Genomic DNA, 13,346 nt, shown 5'->3' on the forward strand with positions numbered 1-13,346 from the left:
AAGCTTCCTTTGTTCAGCTTTGCTTATTCAAAGTAAACCAGGAAATGAGATATTCAAAGTTGCTAAGTTAGCCTTGCCCCGACCCAAGCTCCAAACTTACAACCCCAACTGCCTTTGCTTTGCGTTATTTATTTAAAGTGAACCAAGGAAAAGAAAAACTTGAAGAGCTTGAAAGAATGAAGACTTTTATTGCACAAATAGCTTTACAAGACTTGACTGAAAATTCACAATATTTCTCTTTATGACTCCATAAACTTCCATCCAACTTTGGAAAACTCTAGATGGCCCAAAAAACTTATAGAATATTAGAAAATTTATAGAATGTTAAAAAATTTATAGAATGTTCCGATCGTTTAAAGGGGGCTTTAGTTTGAAGGGTTATTGGTAGAAAAGTCAAGTGCGGGTTTGTTTGTGGAGGCTGTTACAATAAGTTAAGAGTGCACTTATGTCTTACTTGGTTTGATCAAGTATGGCATATCTAATATTAGAAATAATTGCAATGTTTGTTTAATATACACTATCATTAGATTCCATTCTTGCTTAAACTTTGGGCCAGCTACAAGCTTTTAAAATGATATCATCTTAAGTTTGATTCTCTCTGTCTGTTAATTCCCTCACTTTTTGTTTGTCTCTGATCAATTGTTGGTCAACTAACATGTAAAGAAGGGTCTTGTTGGAAGCTAGCTATTCCAAATATGAATAAAAATTTCACAGTATATCAAGTATCTCACTGCAGTTTTATAATATGATTTATCCAGAAAAAAGGGGATTCCAATACATCATCACCTAAGAAAATTCAATGCAATGTGGAAAATTCAAAGTCAGGAAACTATGGGAATTGAAACCATTGGGTGGGAGTACAATCATGTTGTTAAAGCATGGAAAATTATTAGCCATGTGTCCCCAAGATTGTGACTAGGATTGGAGATGGGTCATATCAGGTCAGATTCGTATCGGACTAAGTCTAAATATACATAACAATCATCTGAAGTGTTTGTGTGGATCGTATAAATTGTTGGAAGCTAGCTATTCCAAATATGAATAAAAATTTCACAGTATATCAAGTATCTTACTGCAGTTTTATAATATGATTTATCCAGAAAAAAGGGGATTCCAATACATCATCACCTAAGAAAATTCAATGCAATGTGGAAAATTCAAAGTCAGGAAACTATGGGAATTGAAACCATTGGGTGGGAGTACAATCATGTTATTAAAGCATGGAATATCATTAGTCATGTATCCCAAGATTGTGACAAGGATTGGAGATGGGTCATATCAGGTCAGATTCGTATCGGACTGAAGTCTAAATATACATAACAATCATCTGAAGTGTTTGTGTGGATCATAGAAATTTTCATTTTACAGTTTTGTTTGATTTGAAGTCATTGGATTCTTCATCAGAAACTGACAGAGGGATGAAGAAGACAAAACCTACAAAAGTTGCAAAGCTAACTGCCACCATTTATTCTTTTGGACCAATATGGAAGACTTACAGGTGACTTTAGTCACTGAAATTGGTGCTTGGAAGCAAAATTTCCAGCATATATGGATAAGATTTTCTTAATATCTGAGGCTTTCATGGGAAATTTCATCATTCCCTCCACCAGTTAAGCTTGAGAATTTTTGGTTTTTGGCTCAATCTTTGTAATCCAAATTATATGGCAACTACACTGGCTTCTCATTCTCTAGGCCATTGTCTTCTGCCTCTGCTGCTGCTGCTTCTGCTTCTGCTTCTGCTACTGCTGCTGTTAGTTTCAAGTGATGCTCAAATTTCTCGTAACTTTACTTCGGGCTCATCCCTCATTGCGAGAGACAACAATTCCTTTTTGGCGTCCCCGAATGGTGATTTCGCTTTTGGATTCCAACAGGTTGGAAGTGGAGGCTTCTTGCTAGCTATTTGGTTCAACAAAGTACCTGAAAGGACCGTAGTTTGGTCAGCCAACGGCGATAGTCTGGTGCAAACTGGATCCAGAGTTCAACTTACCACTGATGGAGAATTCATGCTCAATGACCCTAAAGGTAAACAGATGTGGAAGGCTGATCTGAACAGTACTGGAGTTGCCTATGCAGCCATGCTGGACACTGGAAACTTTGTGCTTGCAGGCCACAATTCCACCTATCTGTGGCAGAGCTTCAATCATCCAACAGACACAATATTACCCACCCAGATACTGAATCAAGACAGCAAACTTGTTGCTCGTTTCTCGGAGGTGAATTACTCAAGTGGAAGATTCATGCTTATATTGCAAACTGACGGGAATCTTGTGCTTTACACCATTGATTTCCCAATGGATTCTAATAATTATGCATATTGGGCAACTGCCACTGTACTCAGCGGGTTTCAGGTGATCTACAATGAGTCTGGTGACATATACCTCATAGGGAACAACAGGATAAAACTCAGTGATGTACTGTCAAATAAAAAACCAACAGGAGAATTCTATCAGAGAGCAATTCTTGAATATGATGGAGTTTTCAGACAGTATGTCCACCCGAAGTCTGCTGGCTCAGGTGCTCCTATGGCCTGGTCCCCTTTATCCGCATTCATACCTGAAAATATCTGCACAAATATTACCGCAAGTACAGGCAGTGGAGCTTGCGGGTTCAACAGCTACTGCACACTAGGAGATCATCAGAGACCTATTTGCAAGTGCCCTCCTGGTTACACCTTTTTGGATCCACACAATGAAGTGAAGGGATGCAGACAGGACTTTTATCCAGAGATTTGTGATGAAGGATCTCATGAAACAGGTAGGTTTGATTTTGAAAGGATGACAAACGTGGATTGGCCAACGTCAGATTATGACCGATTTCAACTATTTACTGAGGATGATTGCAGAAAAGCTTGCTTGGAAGATTGTTTTTGTGCGGTTGCAATTTTCAGAGATGGGGATTGTTGGAAGAAGAAAATCCCTCTTTCAAATGGGAGGTTTGAGTCTACTAATGACCGAATAGCTCTCATTAAAGTAGAGAAGAAGAATTCTTCTTTCCCACATGGAGGTGAAGGTTTTAAGGACAAGCATGAGTCCATTCTGATCCTTGCTGGATCAGTGCTGCTAGGCAGCTCGGTGCTTCTGAATGTTCTTCTCCTCCTAGCAACTGCTACATTCATCCTCCGCTTGTATTGCAGAAAACCAGCAATCATTGAATCACAACAAGTCATGGTGGGAAGAAACCTACAAAGTTTCACTTACCATGAGCTGGAGGAGGCCACCAATGGATTCAAGGATGAACTAGGAAAGGGGGCTTTTGGAACAGTCTACAAAGGGAGCTGCAATGGAAATCTGGTTGCAGTAAAAAAGTTAGAAAGGATGGTGAAAGAAGGAGAGCGGGAATTTGAAACAGAAGTGAGTGCGATTGTCAGGACAAATCACAAGAATCTAGTCCAACTTCTGGGGTTCTGCAATGAGGGGCTACACCGGCTTCTAGTATACGAGTTCATGAGCAATGGCTCCTTAGCAACCTTCCTATTTGGAAGTTCAAGACCTAAATGGCACCAAAGAATACAGATTATCCTAGGAACTGCAAAAGGCCTTCTGTACTTACATGAAGAGTGCAGCATCCAGACCATACATTGTGACATCAAGCCTCAAAACATTCTCCTGGATGACTCCTTAACAGCAAGGATATCAGACTTTGGATTGGCTAAGTTTCTGAAAACAGATCAGACGCGAACCATGACTGGAATCAGGGGAACCAAAGGCTATGTTGCCCCTGAGTGGTTCAAGACAGTGCCCATTACCGTCAAGGTTGATGTTTACAGCTTTGGAATTGTGTTGCTTGAGCTCATATTCTGCAGGAAGAATTTTGAAGTGGAGGCTGAGGACAAAAGTCCGGTCGTATTGGCTGAATTGGCATACTATTGCTACAAAGAAGGGAAACTGGATATGCTACTGGACAATGATGAAGAGGCACTGGAAGACATGGAGAGGCTGGAGAAGTTTGTGATGATAGCATTTTGGTGCATTCAGGATGATCCACATCAAAGGCCTGGAATGAAGAAAGTCACTCAGATGCTTGAAGGAGCCATTGAAGTTTCTTCTCCTCCAGACTCATCCTCATTTACCCTTTCAGTTTGATGCTTTCCATATAGGCATATAGATAGATAATAATGATGGCAATTCACTTATTTTGGATTGTTGGTACTGTACTTCAGTTTTTAGTATCAGACATCATGAAGATATCAAGTTGTAATGTATAACTAATGTATGGTTTTGTGTTATTCTCTAGTCAATTATCAAGTTTTTAGTATTGTTTGGTGTCTGATTATATTCAAATCTTGCAAGTCCAGGTGATTGGAAGGCAATGACACCTTTCGATATACAGTCTCAAAACATATTTCTTGATGTGAGTCTGATATGTATTGTTAAAACAATAAATTAACATGGTATCAGAGCTTTGGTTTCTATGAATCCCAAGTTCGACTATCTATATTCTCTTATTGTCATCTATTTTTTCTTTGATCCAAGTGTATGTGTTTGCCATGAAGAAAAGTGTTATACTAATATACAATGTTAGACCATTATCTAATAACTAAGTGTTTTGGTTCTTTACTAGCTTGGCCTGATATTGGTGCTAGCTATACTAGACGTCTCAAGTTTGAGTTTATCCATCTATTTATTTTCCCATTTATTTTTAGGAATATTTGATTAAAAGAGTTAAAATATGATTTTATTTTACATAAATGATGTCCACTTTTTCGAAACAAGCAAAATGATCTTTTATGGACAAAAATACCTTTCATCAAATTTTTTATACTCATTTCATATTAAAACATTTTTTATAAAATAACATAAAGGGCATTTTGGTCTATTTGAGGTTCTTTTTGCATTTCAAACATGAGAAGGTTATTTTTTCAAAGTGACGAATGTTTTAGCCTTTTAGCATAAACATTTCTTGTTACCATGTGATATGTGGTCGTAAAGGTCTTGATTTTAAATATCTTTGTCTTGTTCTCCCATTTCTGCCTTTCCATTCGCTATCCATTCTTTTTGATCCATTATTCTTATTTTTTTGGGGTTAAACTAGAGGTCTCGAGTTTGAGTCTTTCTATCTAATTATTCTTCTAGTTTATGGGATCTTAGTGTGGAAAGGTGTGAGCCTGATATACTTTGTTGGCTAAGCTTGTATACAATAAATTTACTTCATATGATTCATCATCATATTCAATTTGTAATGATGTTCTACAATTGAGAACTTGCTTTCAGGGTAGTTTTAACCCACAACAAACCAACCATTCAATGAATAGAAATGTGGAAAAGTCGGACCAAAGTTTTGTTGAAAAGGCACCAGGAAAATTTGGGAATTGAGGCCATTGGCAGCAGCCTAGAAAAATCAGAGGACAACCATGTCAATGATGCAAGAAAACCACTGCTTGAGTAATGACAATGTTATCTAAATTTTCATGGAAACTTCCCCACTGTGCCCTGCCTTCAACCTTATCTCAAGGGTTTGTGTGGATCTTATAACTTCCATTCAACATCTGACAATGACTCAGACCAAGAAAAGTTGAGCAGCTGCCATGCACCATTCATGTCCTTTTTTGGATCATTGAGGAGACCTGCTGTTGACTTAAAACTCACTACAAGAAAACAAATGTTGAAGAAGTAACCCTGCAAATTTTCCAGCACATGTGAAGAAAATTTCCATGGAAAATTCAGTGTCTCCCACCAGTTGCAGCTTGGGGGATTCTGCAGTTTCAGTTCAATCTATGTAATTCAAAGTTATCAGTTAGCTTTCCCAGCATGGCAACTTCATTGCCTAGTCATTCTCTATGGTATTCACTTCTGCTTCAGCTGCTGCTGCTGCTGCCTGTTCTGAGTGTTGCTAAAACTCCTGTGAAGTTTACTTTGGGCTCATCCCTCACTGCCATAGACAACAGTTCGTATTTGGCATCACCATCGGGTGAATTCGCTTTTGGATTCCAACAGATTGGAAGTGGAAGGTTCTTGCTTGCTATTTGGTTCAACAAAATACCTGAAAAGACCATAATTTGGTCAGCCAATGGCAATAATCTAGTGCAGAGAGGATCCAAGATTCGCCTTACCAGTGATGGTGAGTTCATGCTGAATGACCCAACAGGCAAACAGATATGGAAAGCTGATCCAGTCAGTCCTGGAGTCTCCCATGCGGCCATGCTCGACACTGGAAACTTTGTGCTGGCAAGCCAAGATTCCACCCTTCTGTGGGAGAGTTTCAATCATCCAACAGACACAATATTACCTACCCAGATCCTGAATCAAGGCGGCAAACTTGTTGCTCGGATTTCGGATATGAGTTATTCAAGTGGGAGATTCCTGTTTACATTACAAGATGATGGAAATCTTGTGCTTTCCCACAGGGATTTCAGAAAGGGTTCTACTAGTACTGCTTATTGGTCTAGCCAGACAGAAGGTGGAGGCTTTCAGGTTATCTTCAACCAGTCTGGCCATGTCTACCTTTCAGGGAGAAACAGCAGCATACTCAATGGGGTGTTTTCCACTGCAGCTTCCACAAAAGACTTCCACCAGAGAGCAATTCTTGAACATGATGGAGTCTTCAGGCAATATGTCTACCCAAAAAAAGCTGCTGTTTCAAGTGCCGGTAGCTGGCCTATGACCTGGACCTCTTTGGCCTCAATAGCAACAGAGAAAATCTGCACCATCATCAATGCAGAAACAGGCAGTGGAGCTTGTGGCTTCAACAGCTACTGTATTTTGGGAGATGATCAGAGGCCTTATTGCAAGTGCCCTCCTGGCTACACCTTCTTGGATCCACATGATGAAAAGAAGGGATGCAAGCAGAACTTTGTCCCACAGAGCTGCAATCAAGAATCACGAGAAACCAATGAGTTTGATTTTGAAAATATGACAAACGTGGACTGGCCGCTGGCAGATTATGAACACTTTAAAGAAGTAACTGTGGATTGGTGCAGAAATGCCTGCTTGGATGATTGTTTTTGTGCTGTTGCTATTTTTGGAGATGGGGATTGTTGGAAGAAAAAAAACCCTCTCTCAAATGGGAGGTATGATCCTAGTAACGGAAGATTAGCTCTGATTAAAGTAGGAAAGGGTAATTTTACTTGGCCACCAAACTGGGAAGGCTTCAAGAAGAAAGATCGGTCAACTCTAATCACCACTGGGTCTGTGCTGCTAGGTAGCTCAGTTTTTCTGAACCTTCTCCTCCTCCTAGCAGCAATTATGTTCATCTTCTACTTGAATGACAGAAAATCAAAGGCTGTCGAACCAAGGCCAGCCATGGAAGGAGCCAACCTAAGAAGTTTCACTTACAGTGAGCTAGAAGTGGCTACTGATGGATTCAAGCATGAAATTGGAAGGGGGGCTTTTGCAACAGTTTATAAAGGGACGCTAGCCCATGACAATGGGGATTTTGTTGCAGTCAAGAGGTTGGACAGGAAGGTGGTAGAAGGAGAGCAGGAATTCGAGACTGAAGCAAGTGTAATTGGCCGGACCAATCACAAGAATCTAGTCCAGCTCCTGGGGTTCTGCAATGAGGGACAACACCAGCTTCTTGTATACGAGTTTATGAGTAATGGTTCTCTATCAGCCTTCCTATTTGGAAAATCAAGGCCAAGTTGGTACCACAGGATACAGATTATCCTTGGGACTGCAAGAGGGCTCTTGTACTTACATGAAGAGTGCAGCACCCAGATCATACACTGTGACATTAAACCTCAAAATATACTCCTAGACGACGGTTTCACAGCAAGGATCTCCAACTTTGGATTAGCAAAGCTTCTGAAGTCTGATCAGACTCGAACGATGACTGGAATCAGGGGAACCAGAGGGTACCTTGCCCCTGAGTGGTTCAAGACAGTGCCTATTACTGTCAAGGTTGATGTTTACAGCTTTGGAATTCTGCTGCTGGAGCTCATTTTCTGTAGGAAGAATTTTGAGCTAGAGCTGGAGGATGAAGATCAGGTGGTATTGGCTGATTGGGCATATGATTGCTACAAAGAAGGGAAACTGGATCAGATACTGGAAAATGATAAGGAGGCATTGAATGACATAGAGACAGTGAGGAAGTTTTTGATGATTGCATTCTGGTGCATTCAGGAGGATCCATCTAAAAGGCCTACCATGAAGACAGTCACTCAGATGCTTGAAGGTGCACTTGAAGTTTCTGTTCCTCCAGATCCGTCCTCATTTATCAGTTCAACTTGCTTCATTTCCACTCCAGGAAGTAATGGTGCTTGATACTGGTCTGCTGGTGAAAATGGATTTAGTAGCAAGTATTATATAGATATCCAGTTATGTTGTACTTAATCTATGGTAAGCCATGGTTTTGAATCTTTATCTACTTCAACTAGTAGTCGTGTTAAATATTGATATTTGTAAAATTATATTTTCCTCTGGTCTAAATTATAGTATCAATATTGTGATATTTTTCATTTGAATCTTCAATCAATAGAATCATCACTCAAGTTCAGGCAATTGGAAGGCATCAACACTAATACAGATCATGGTCTCAAGCCATCAACTGACTCCAAAAAGTTCAGGAAAGAAAAAAAAAAAAAAAAAATCCAAAAATCAGTAGCAGACAGAAACATACTGTAATCCAAAAATCAGAATTGATACATGTTATGTGATTGAAAATTGAGTCTAAAACATGAACAAGAAATCAAAATTTGATCAGCCAGTTATGCAAATGGCAAACCAAAATAACATCTGAATAGAGATTACTCAGACCCAAAACCTTCTATGCAAGTCCCTCTGTGCATTTTCAATATCTGAATTGAGGGATAATATATTGTTATAAGAATACATTCAATACATAGGCAATAGTGGAAAATTTTACTGAATCAAAACCAGCCATACAAGTCCTTCAGAGCACTTTTCATCTCAGAATGTAGAGCTGGTGGCAAAGGGAAATTAATCTGCCAATAAGGATACAATCTGCAGTAAAACAATAAATTCATCTTAGACCAATACTAAATAGAGATATTCATTTCTTTTAGCCTTGATGGTAGCCAAGCACAAGCCTACTATCATCAGTGAACTCTACTTTAGATCCCCTGTTCAGCAGGCTGATTTCCATCTGCATATTGGACTATGGTCTTCTGGGGTATCATGTTTTATCATCTTGAAGGTAAGATCAGATCCTCTTTGTCCAGTTGGTGAAATCACCAGGAGGAAAACAGCTAAACATGAGAGCAGAAGAAACAACATGAGAAGAGCAAGAGAAGTGAATTTGTTCTGATATTTTGCTGCTCACTTGATGAACACTGACTTTTGAGTCCTCTTAGAATAGAAGTTAGGATAAAAAGAATGCAGAACTTTACCAATCCAAAGGGAATAATAACCCTAGATTGATTACTTAATACACTTAGGCAAAACATCTCCACATTATTTCTTTCTACACACCAAAAGTACAACACCAGCAATCTAATACACCTTATTCATTATCAACCAATATTATATGTCTATTTGGAAAGCATCAAGCTGAGCTGGTCAATGAGGGTGGGTCTGGAGGACAGGAACTTCAGTGGCACCTTCCAGCATCTTCATGACTGTCTTCATTGTCGGTCTCTGAGATGGATCCTCCTGAGTGCACCAGAATGCTACCATGACAAACTTCTCCAGCCTCTTTATGTCATCCAATGCCTCCTGATCATTTCCCACTAATAGATCTAATTTCCCTTCTTTGTAGCAATCATATGCCCATTCTCCCAATACCATCTGCTTTTCATCCTCCACCTCTGGCTCGAAATTCTTCCTGCAGAAGATTAGCTCTAGCAGCACAATTCCAAAGCTGTAGACATCAACCTTGAATGTAATAGGCACCTTCTTGAACCACTCAGGGGCAGCATACCCTTTGGTCCCCATCACTCCAGTCGTAGTTCCAGTCTGATCCATCTTCAGAAGCTTAGCTAATCCAAAATCAGAAATCCTTGCTGTTAAAGAGTCATCAAGGAGTATATTCTGAGGATTAATATCACCGTGAATAGCCTGGATGCTGCACTCTTCATGCAAGTACAAGAGCCCTCTTGCAGTTCCTAGGATAATCTCCATTCTTTTATACCAACTTGGTCTTGAATTGCCAAATAGGAAGGTTGCTAAAGAGCCATTGCTCATGAACTCATACACAAGAAGCCGGTGTTGCCCCTTATTGCAGAATCCCAGAAGTTGGACTAGATTTTTGTGAATTGTCCGGCCAATTGCACCCACTATTTTTTCAAATTCCTGCTTGTCTCCTTCTCCCACTGCTCTGTCCAGCTTCTTGACTGCAACAAGATTTCCATTATCATGGGCTAGAGTACCTTTGTAAACTGTTGCAAAAGCCCCAGTTCCCAGTTCATCCTTGAATCCATCAGTGGCCTCTTCTAGCTCATCATAAGCGAATCGTTTTAGATTTGTTCCCAGCATGACCAGGCGTGATTCATCAATCATCGGCTTTCTCTGATTCAAGCGGTAGATGAACATGGCAGTTGCTAGGAGGAGAAGAATGTTGAGAAGCACTGAGCTACCTAGCAGCACTGATCCAGTGAGGATTAGAGTAGCCTGATCTTTACCTTCACTTCCAAGTGGGAAAGTAGAATTATCCTTTCTTACTTTAATCAGTGCTATTCGCCCGTTACTAGAATCAAACCTCCCATTTGACAGAGGGAATTTCTTCTTCCAACAATCCCCCTCTCTAACAATGGCAACAGCACAAAAGCAATCATCCAAGCAAGCTTTTCTGCACTCATCCTCAGTAAATAGCTGAAATCGGTCATAATCTGACAATGGCCAATCCACGTTTGTCATCCTCACAAAATCAAACTCACCTGTTTCATGTGATCCTTCACTGCAAATTTCTGGAAAAAAGTTCTGTCTGCACCCCTTCACTTGATCATGCGGATCCAAGAAGGTGTAACCAGGTGGGCATTGGCAATAAGGCCTCTGATCATCTCCCAGAGTACAGTAGCTGTTGAACCCGCAAGCTCCACTGCCTGTCCCTGCTGTAATTGCTGTGCAGATGTTTTCAGGTATGAAAGAAGACAAACTGGACCACCCACCAGCCCTTGAGCCGGCAGTTTTTGGGTAGACATATTGCCTGAAAACCCCATCATATTCAAGAATCCCTCTCTGGTAGAAGTCTGGAGTTGAAGCCTTATTTGGCAGCACTTCATTGAGTATGCTTCCATTCCTCCCTATAAGGTAGATGTTACCCGACTGGTTGAATATCACCAGAAAGCCACTGCCTACAGTGTCACTTTCCCAGTAAGCAAAATTTGCAGAATCCATTGGGAAATCAGTGGTGTAAAGCACTAGATTCCCATCAGTCTGCAGCGAAAACATGAATCTTCCCCTTGAGTAATTCGTTTCTGAGTAACGAGCAACAAGCTTGCTGCCTTGCTCCAGTATCTGGGTGGGCAATATAGTGTCTGTTGGATGATTGAAACTCTCCCACAAATAGGTGGAATTCTGGCTTGCAAGCACAAAGTTTCCAGTGTCAAGCATGGCTGCATACGCGACTCCAGGACCGATCAGATCAGCCTTCCACATCTGCTTGCCTTTCTGGTCATTGAGAATGAACTCTCCATCAGTGGTGAGTTCAACTTTGGATCCTCTTGGCTTTGGATTATCGCTGTTGGCTGACCAAATTATGGTCTTTTCAGGTACTTTGTTGAACCAAATAGCTAGTAGGAAACCTCCATTTCCAATCTGTTGGAACCCAAAAGCGAAATCACCAGATGGGGATGCCCAAAAGGAATCGTTCTTCTGAGCAGTAAGGGAAGAGCCCAAGCTAAACTTCCCAGAAGTTTGAGCATAGCTTGAAACAGGTTTCAGCAGAAGAAGCAGAAGCAGAAGCAAATAGCAGAGAGGGTGATTACAAGGCAGTGTAGGTGCCATGTTAAGAGAGCTAAACTACAAAGACTGAACTGAAACTGAACCTCTCAAGTTGTAACTGGTGGGAGGAAGAGGAGCTATGAATTTAATATCCATGGAAATTTTCTTCTCATGGGCTAGAAATTTAGCAGATTTCTTTAACAAGTACTGCTGTCTTAGATCATCGTCTTCTAGTGACTTTACTCGAGTATATCACCTCATTGGTCCAAGAAAAAAGAATGGTGCACCTTGGCTAGACAATTCTTGTAGGTTTTAGTCTTAGTCAGCTGGGTCACTGTCAGTAATGAAAATCATATATACGTGCTTCAAACTGAATGAAAATTCATAGTATCCACCCATAAAATTCAGATAAGGTTGCAGACTCGCAGGTAGGGTACATGAAGATCCAATGGAAATTTAGAAACCCCTGTTCATTACTTGAACTTTGACCTTTAGTTGTAGCTCTGAGGCAAATTTTCTGTCTCTTTCGGTTCATCTTGGACATTAGCAACCAATATGTAAATACACTGGCATCCCATCAGTGGAGGATCAGCAACTCTTAAAGAGTTCGTTTGTCTGCCATTTTGGAAGCGCTTCTAGCGTAAAGAAATATTTTTGAAGAAAAATAAGACCTTTGATAAAATTTTAAAAATACTTTTAAAAAATTTAAAAATTGTTTGCAGTGCTTCATGAAAATTAAAATTAAGCTCAAGACATGTCTTCAAAAAGAACTTTATTTAAAAATAGGAAAATGTGAGGGAAAGAAAAGAGAGAGGAAAAGTAGAAAGAAAGAAAAAATGAAGGAAAATAAAAAATAGGTTTAGGTTATTGAAAATTATTAAGGAAAAAAAATGTTAAAGAAAATGATTTTTTAATGTTTGGTTTTAACATAAAATATAAAAAAATATAATTAAAATTAGTTAAAAATCTATACATTTTTTAAATTATTTAATTTTTATATAGAAGAAGAAAATAAGAGAAATGAGTTTACGATAGCATATGAAATAATTTATTGATTTTAATTTTTTAAAATTTTTTTTCTTCACTTTATTTTTTAAAATTTTTCTTCATTTTTTTTCCTTTAACTTTTTCTTTCTATTTTCTTTCCTTCGTATTTTCCCTCACATTTTTAGGGAACCAAATATAGCCTTAAACTCAGTAAATTATTTTTATAGACTTCTTAAAACTCATTTGACTTATTTTTGGTTATTATATAAAGATTAAATAATTTAAAAATATATAAAATTTTAACAATAATTATATTTGATTTTCTTTTGTATTTTTCATGGTAAAACTAAATATGAAAAAATCATTTTTCTTTAACACTTTTTATTTCTTTAATACTTTTCTACAACCAAACATAGTTTTAATGAAAGAAAAATATTAAATGAAATTTATTTTTTTTCATATTTGATCGTCTTATAAAAAAATTCCAAAGAAAATTAAATATAATTAAAATCAGTTAACAACTTATATATTTTTAAATTATTTAATCTTTATATCAAATAGTTTGAAATAATATATAAAAATAAT

At 38.8% G+C, this 13,346-nt stretch overlaps 3 protein-coding genes across 3 annotated transcripts; 2 read left to right on the top strand and 1 right to left on the bottom strand.

Moving 5' to 3' along the window:
• The first annotated feature begins 1,304 nt into the window (after positions 1–1,304).
• Positions 1,305–4,254, top strand: LOC100262073 (G-type lectin S-receptor-like serine/threonine-protein kinase LECRK3). The gene has a single exon (XM_002283197.5). The coding sequence runs from the start codon at positions 1,662–1,664 to the stop codon at positions 4,080–4,082; it is 2,421 nt and encodes an 806-aa protein (XP_002283233.1). The 5' UTR covers positions 1,305–1,661; the 3' UTR covers positions 4,083–4,254.
• Positions 4,255–5,474: 1,220 nt separating this feature from the next.
• LOC100267236 (G-type lectin S-receptor-like serine/threonine-protein kinase LECRK3) lies at positions 5,475–8,392 on the top strand. Its single transcript, XM_002283188.5, has one exon. The coding sequence runs from the start codon at positions 5,748–5,750 to the stop codon at positions 8,196–8,198; it is 2,451 nt and encodes an 816-aa protein (XP_002283224.1). The 5' UTR covers positions 5,475–5,747; the 3' UTR covers positions 8,199–8,392.
• Positions 8,393–9,278: 886 nt separating this feature from the next.
• LOC100244923 (G-type lectin S-receptor-like serine/threonine-protein kinase LECRK3) lies at positions 9,279–12,338 on the bottom strand. The gene has a single exon (XM_019220573.2). It carries the CDS (start codon positions 11,835–11,837, stop codon positions 9,453–9,455), a length of 2,385 nt encoding a protein of 794 aa, XP_019076118.1. The 5' UTR covers positions 11,838–12,338; the 3' UTR covers positions 9,279–9,452.
• Positions 12,339–13,346: the final 1,008 nt, after the last annotated feature.

The sequence above is a fragment of the Vitis vinifera genome, chromosome 6 (assembly GCF_030704535.1).
Source record: "Vitis vinifera cultivar Pinot Noir 40024 chromosome 6, ASM3070453v1".
Classification (NCBI taxonomy): Eukaryota; Viridiplantae; Streptophyta; class Magnoliopsida; order Vitales; family Vitaceae; genus Vitis; species Vitis vinifera.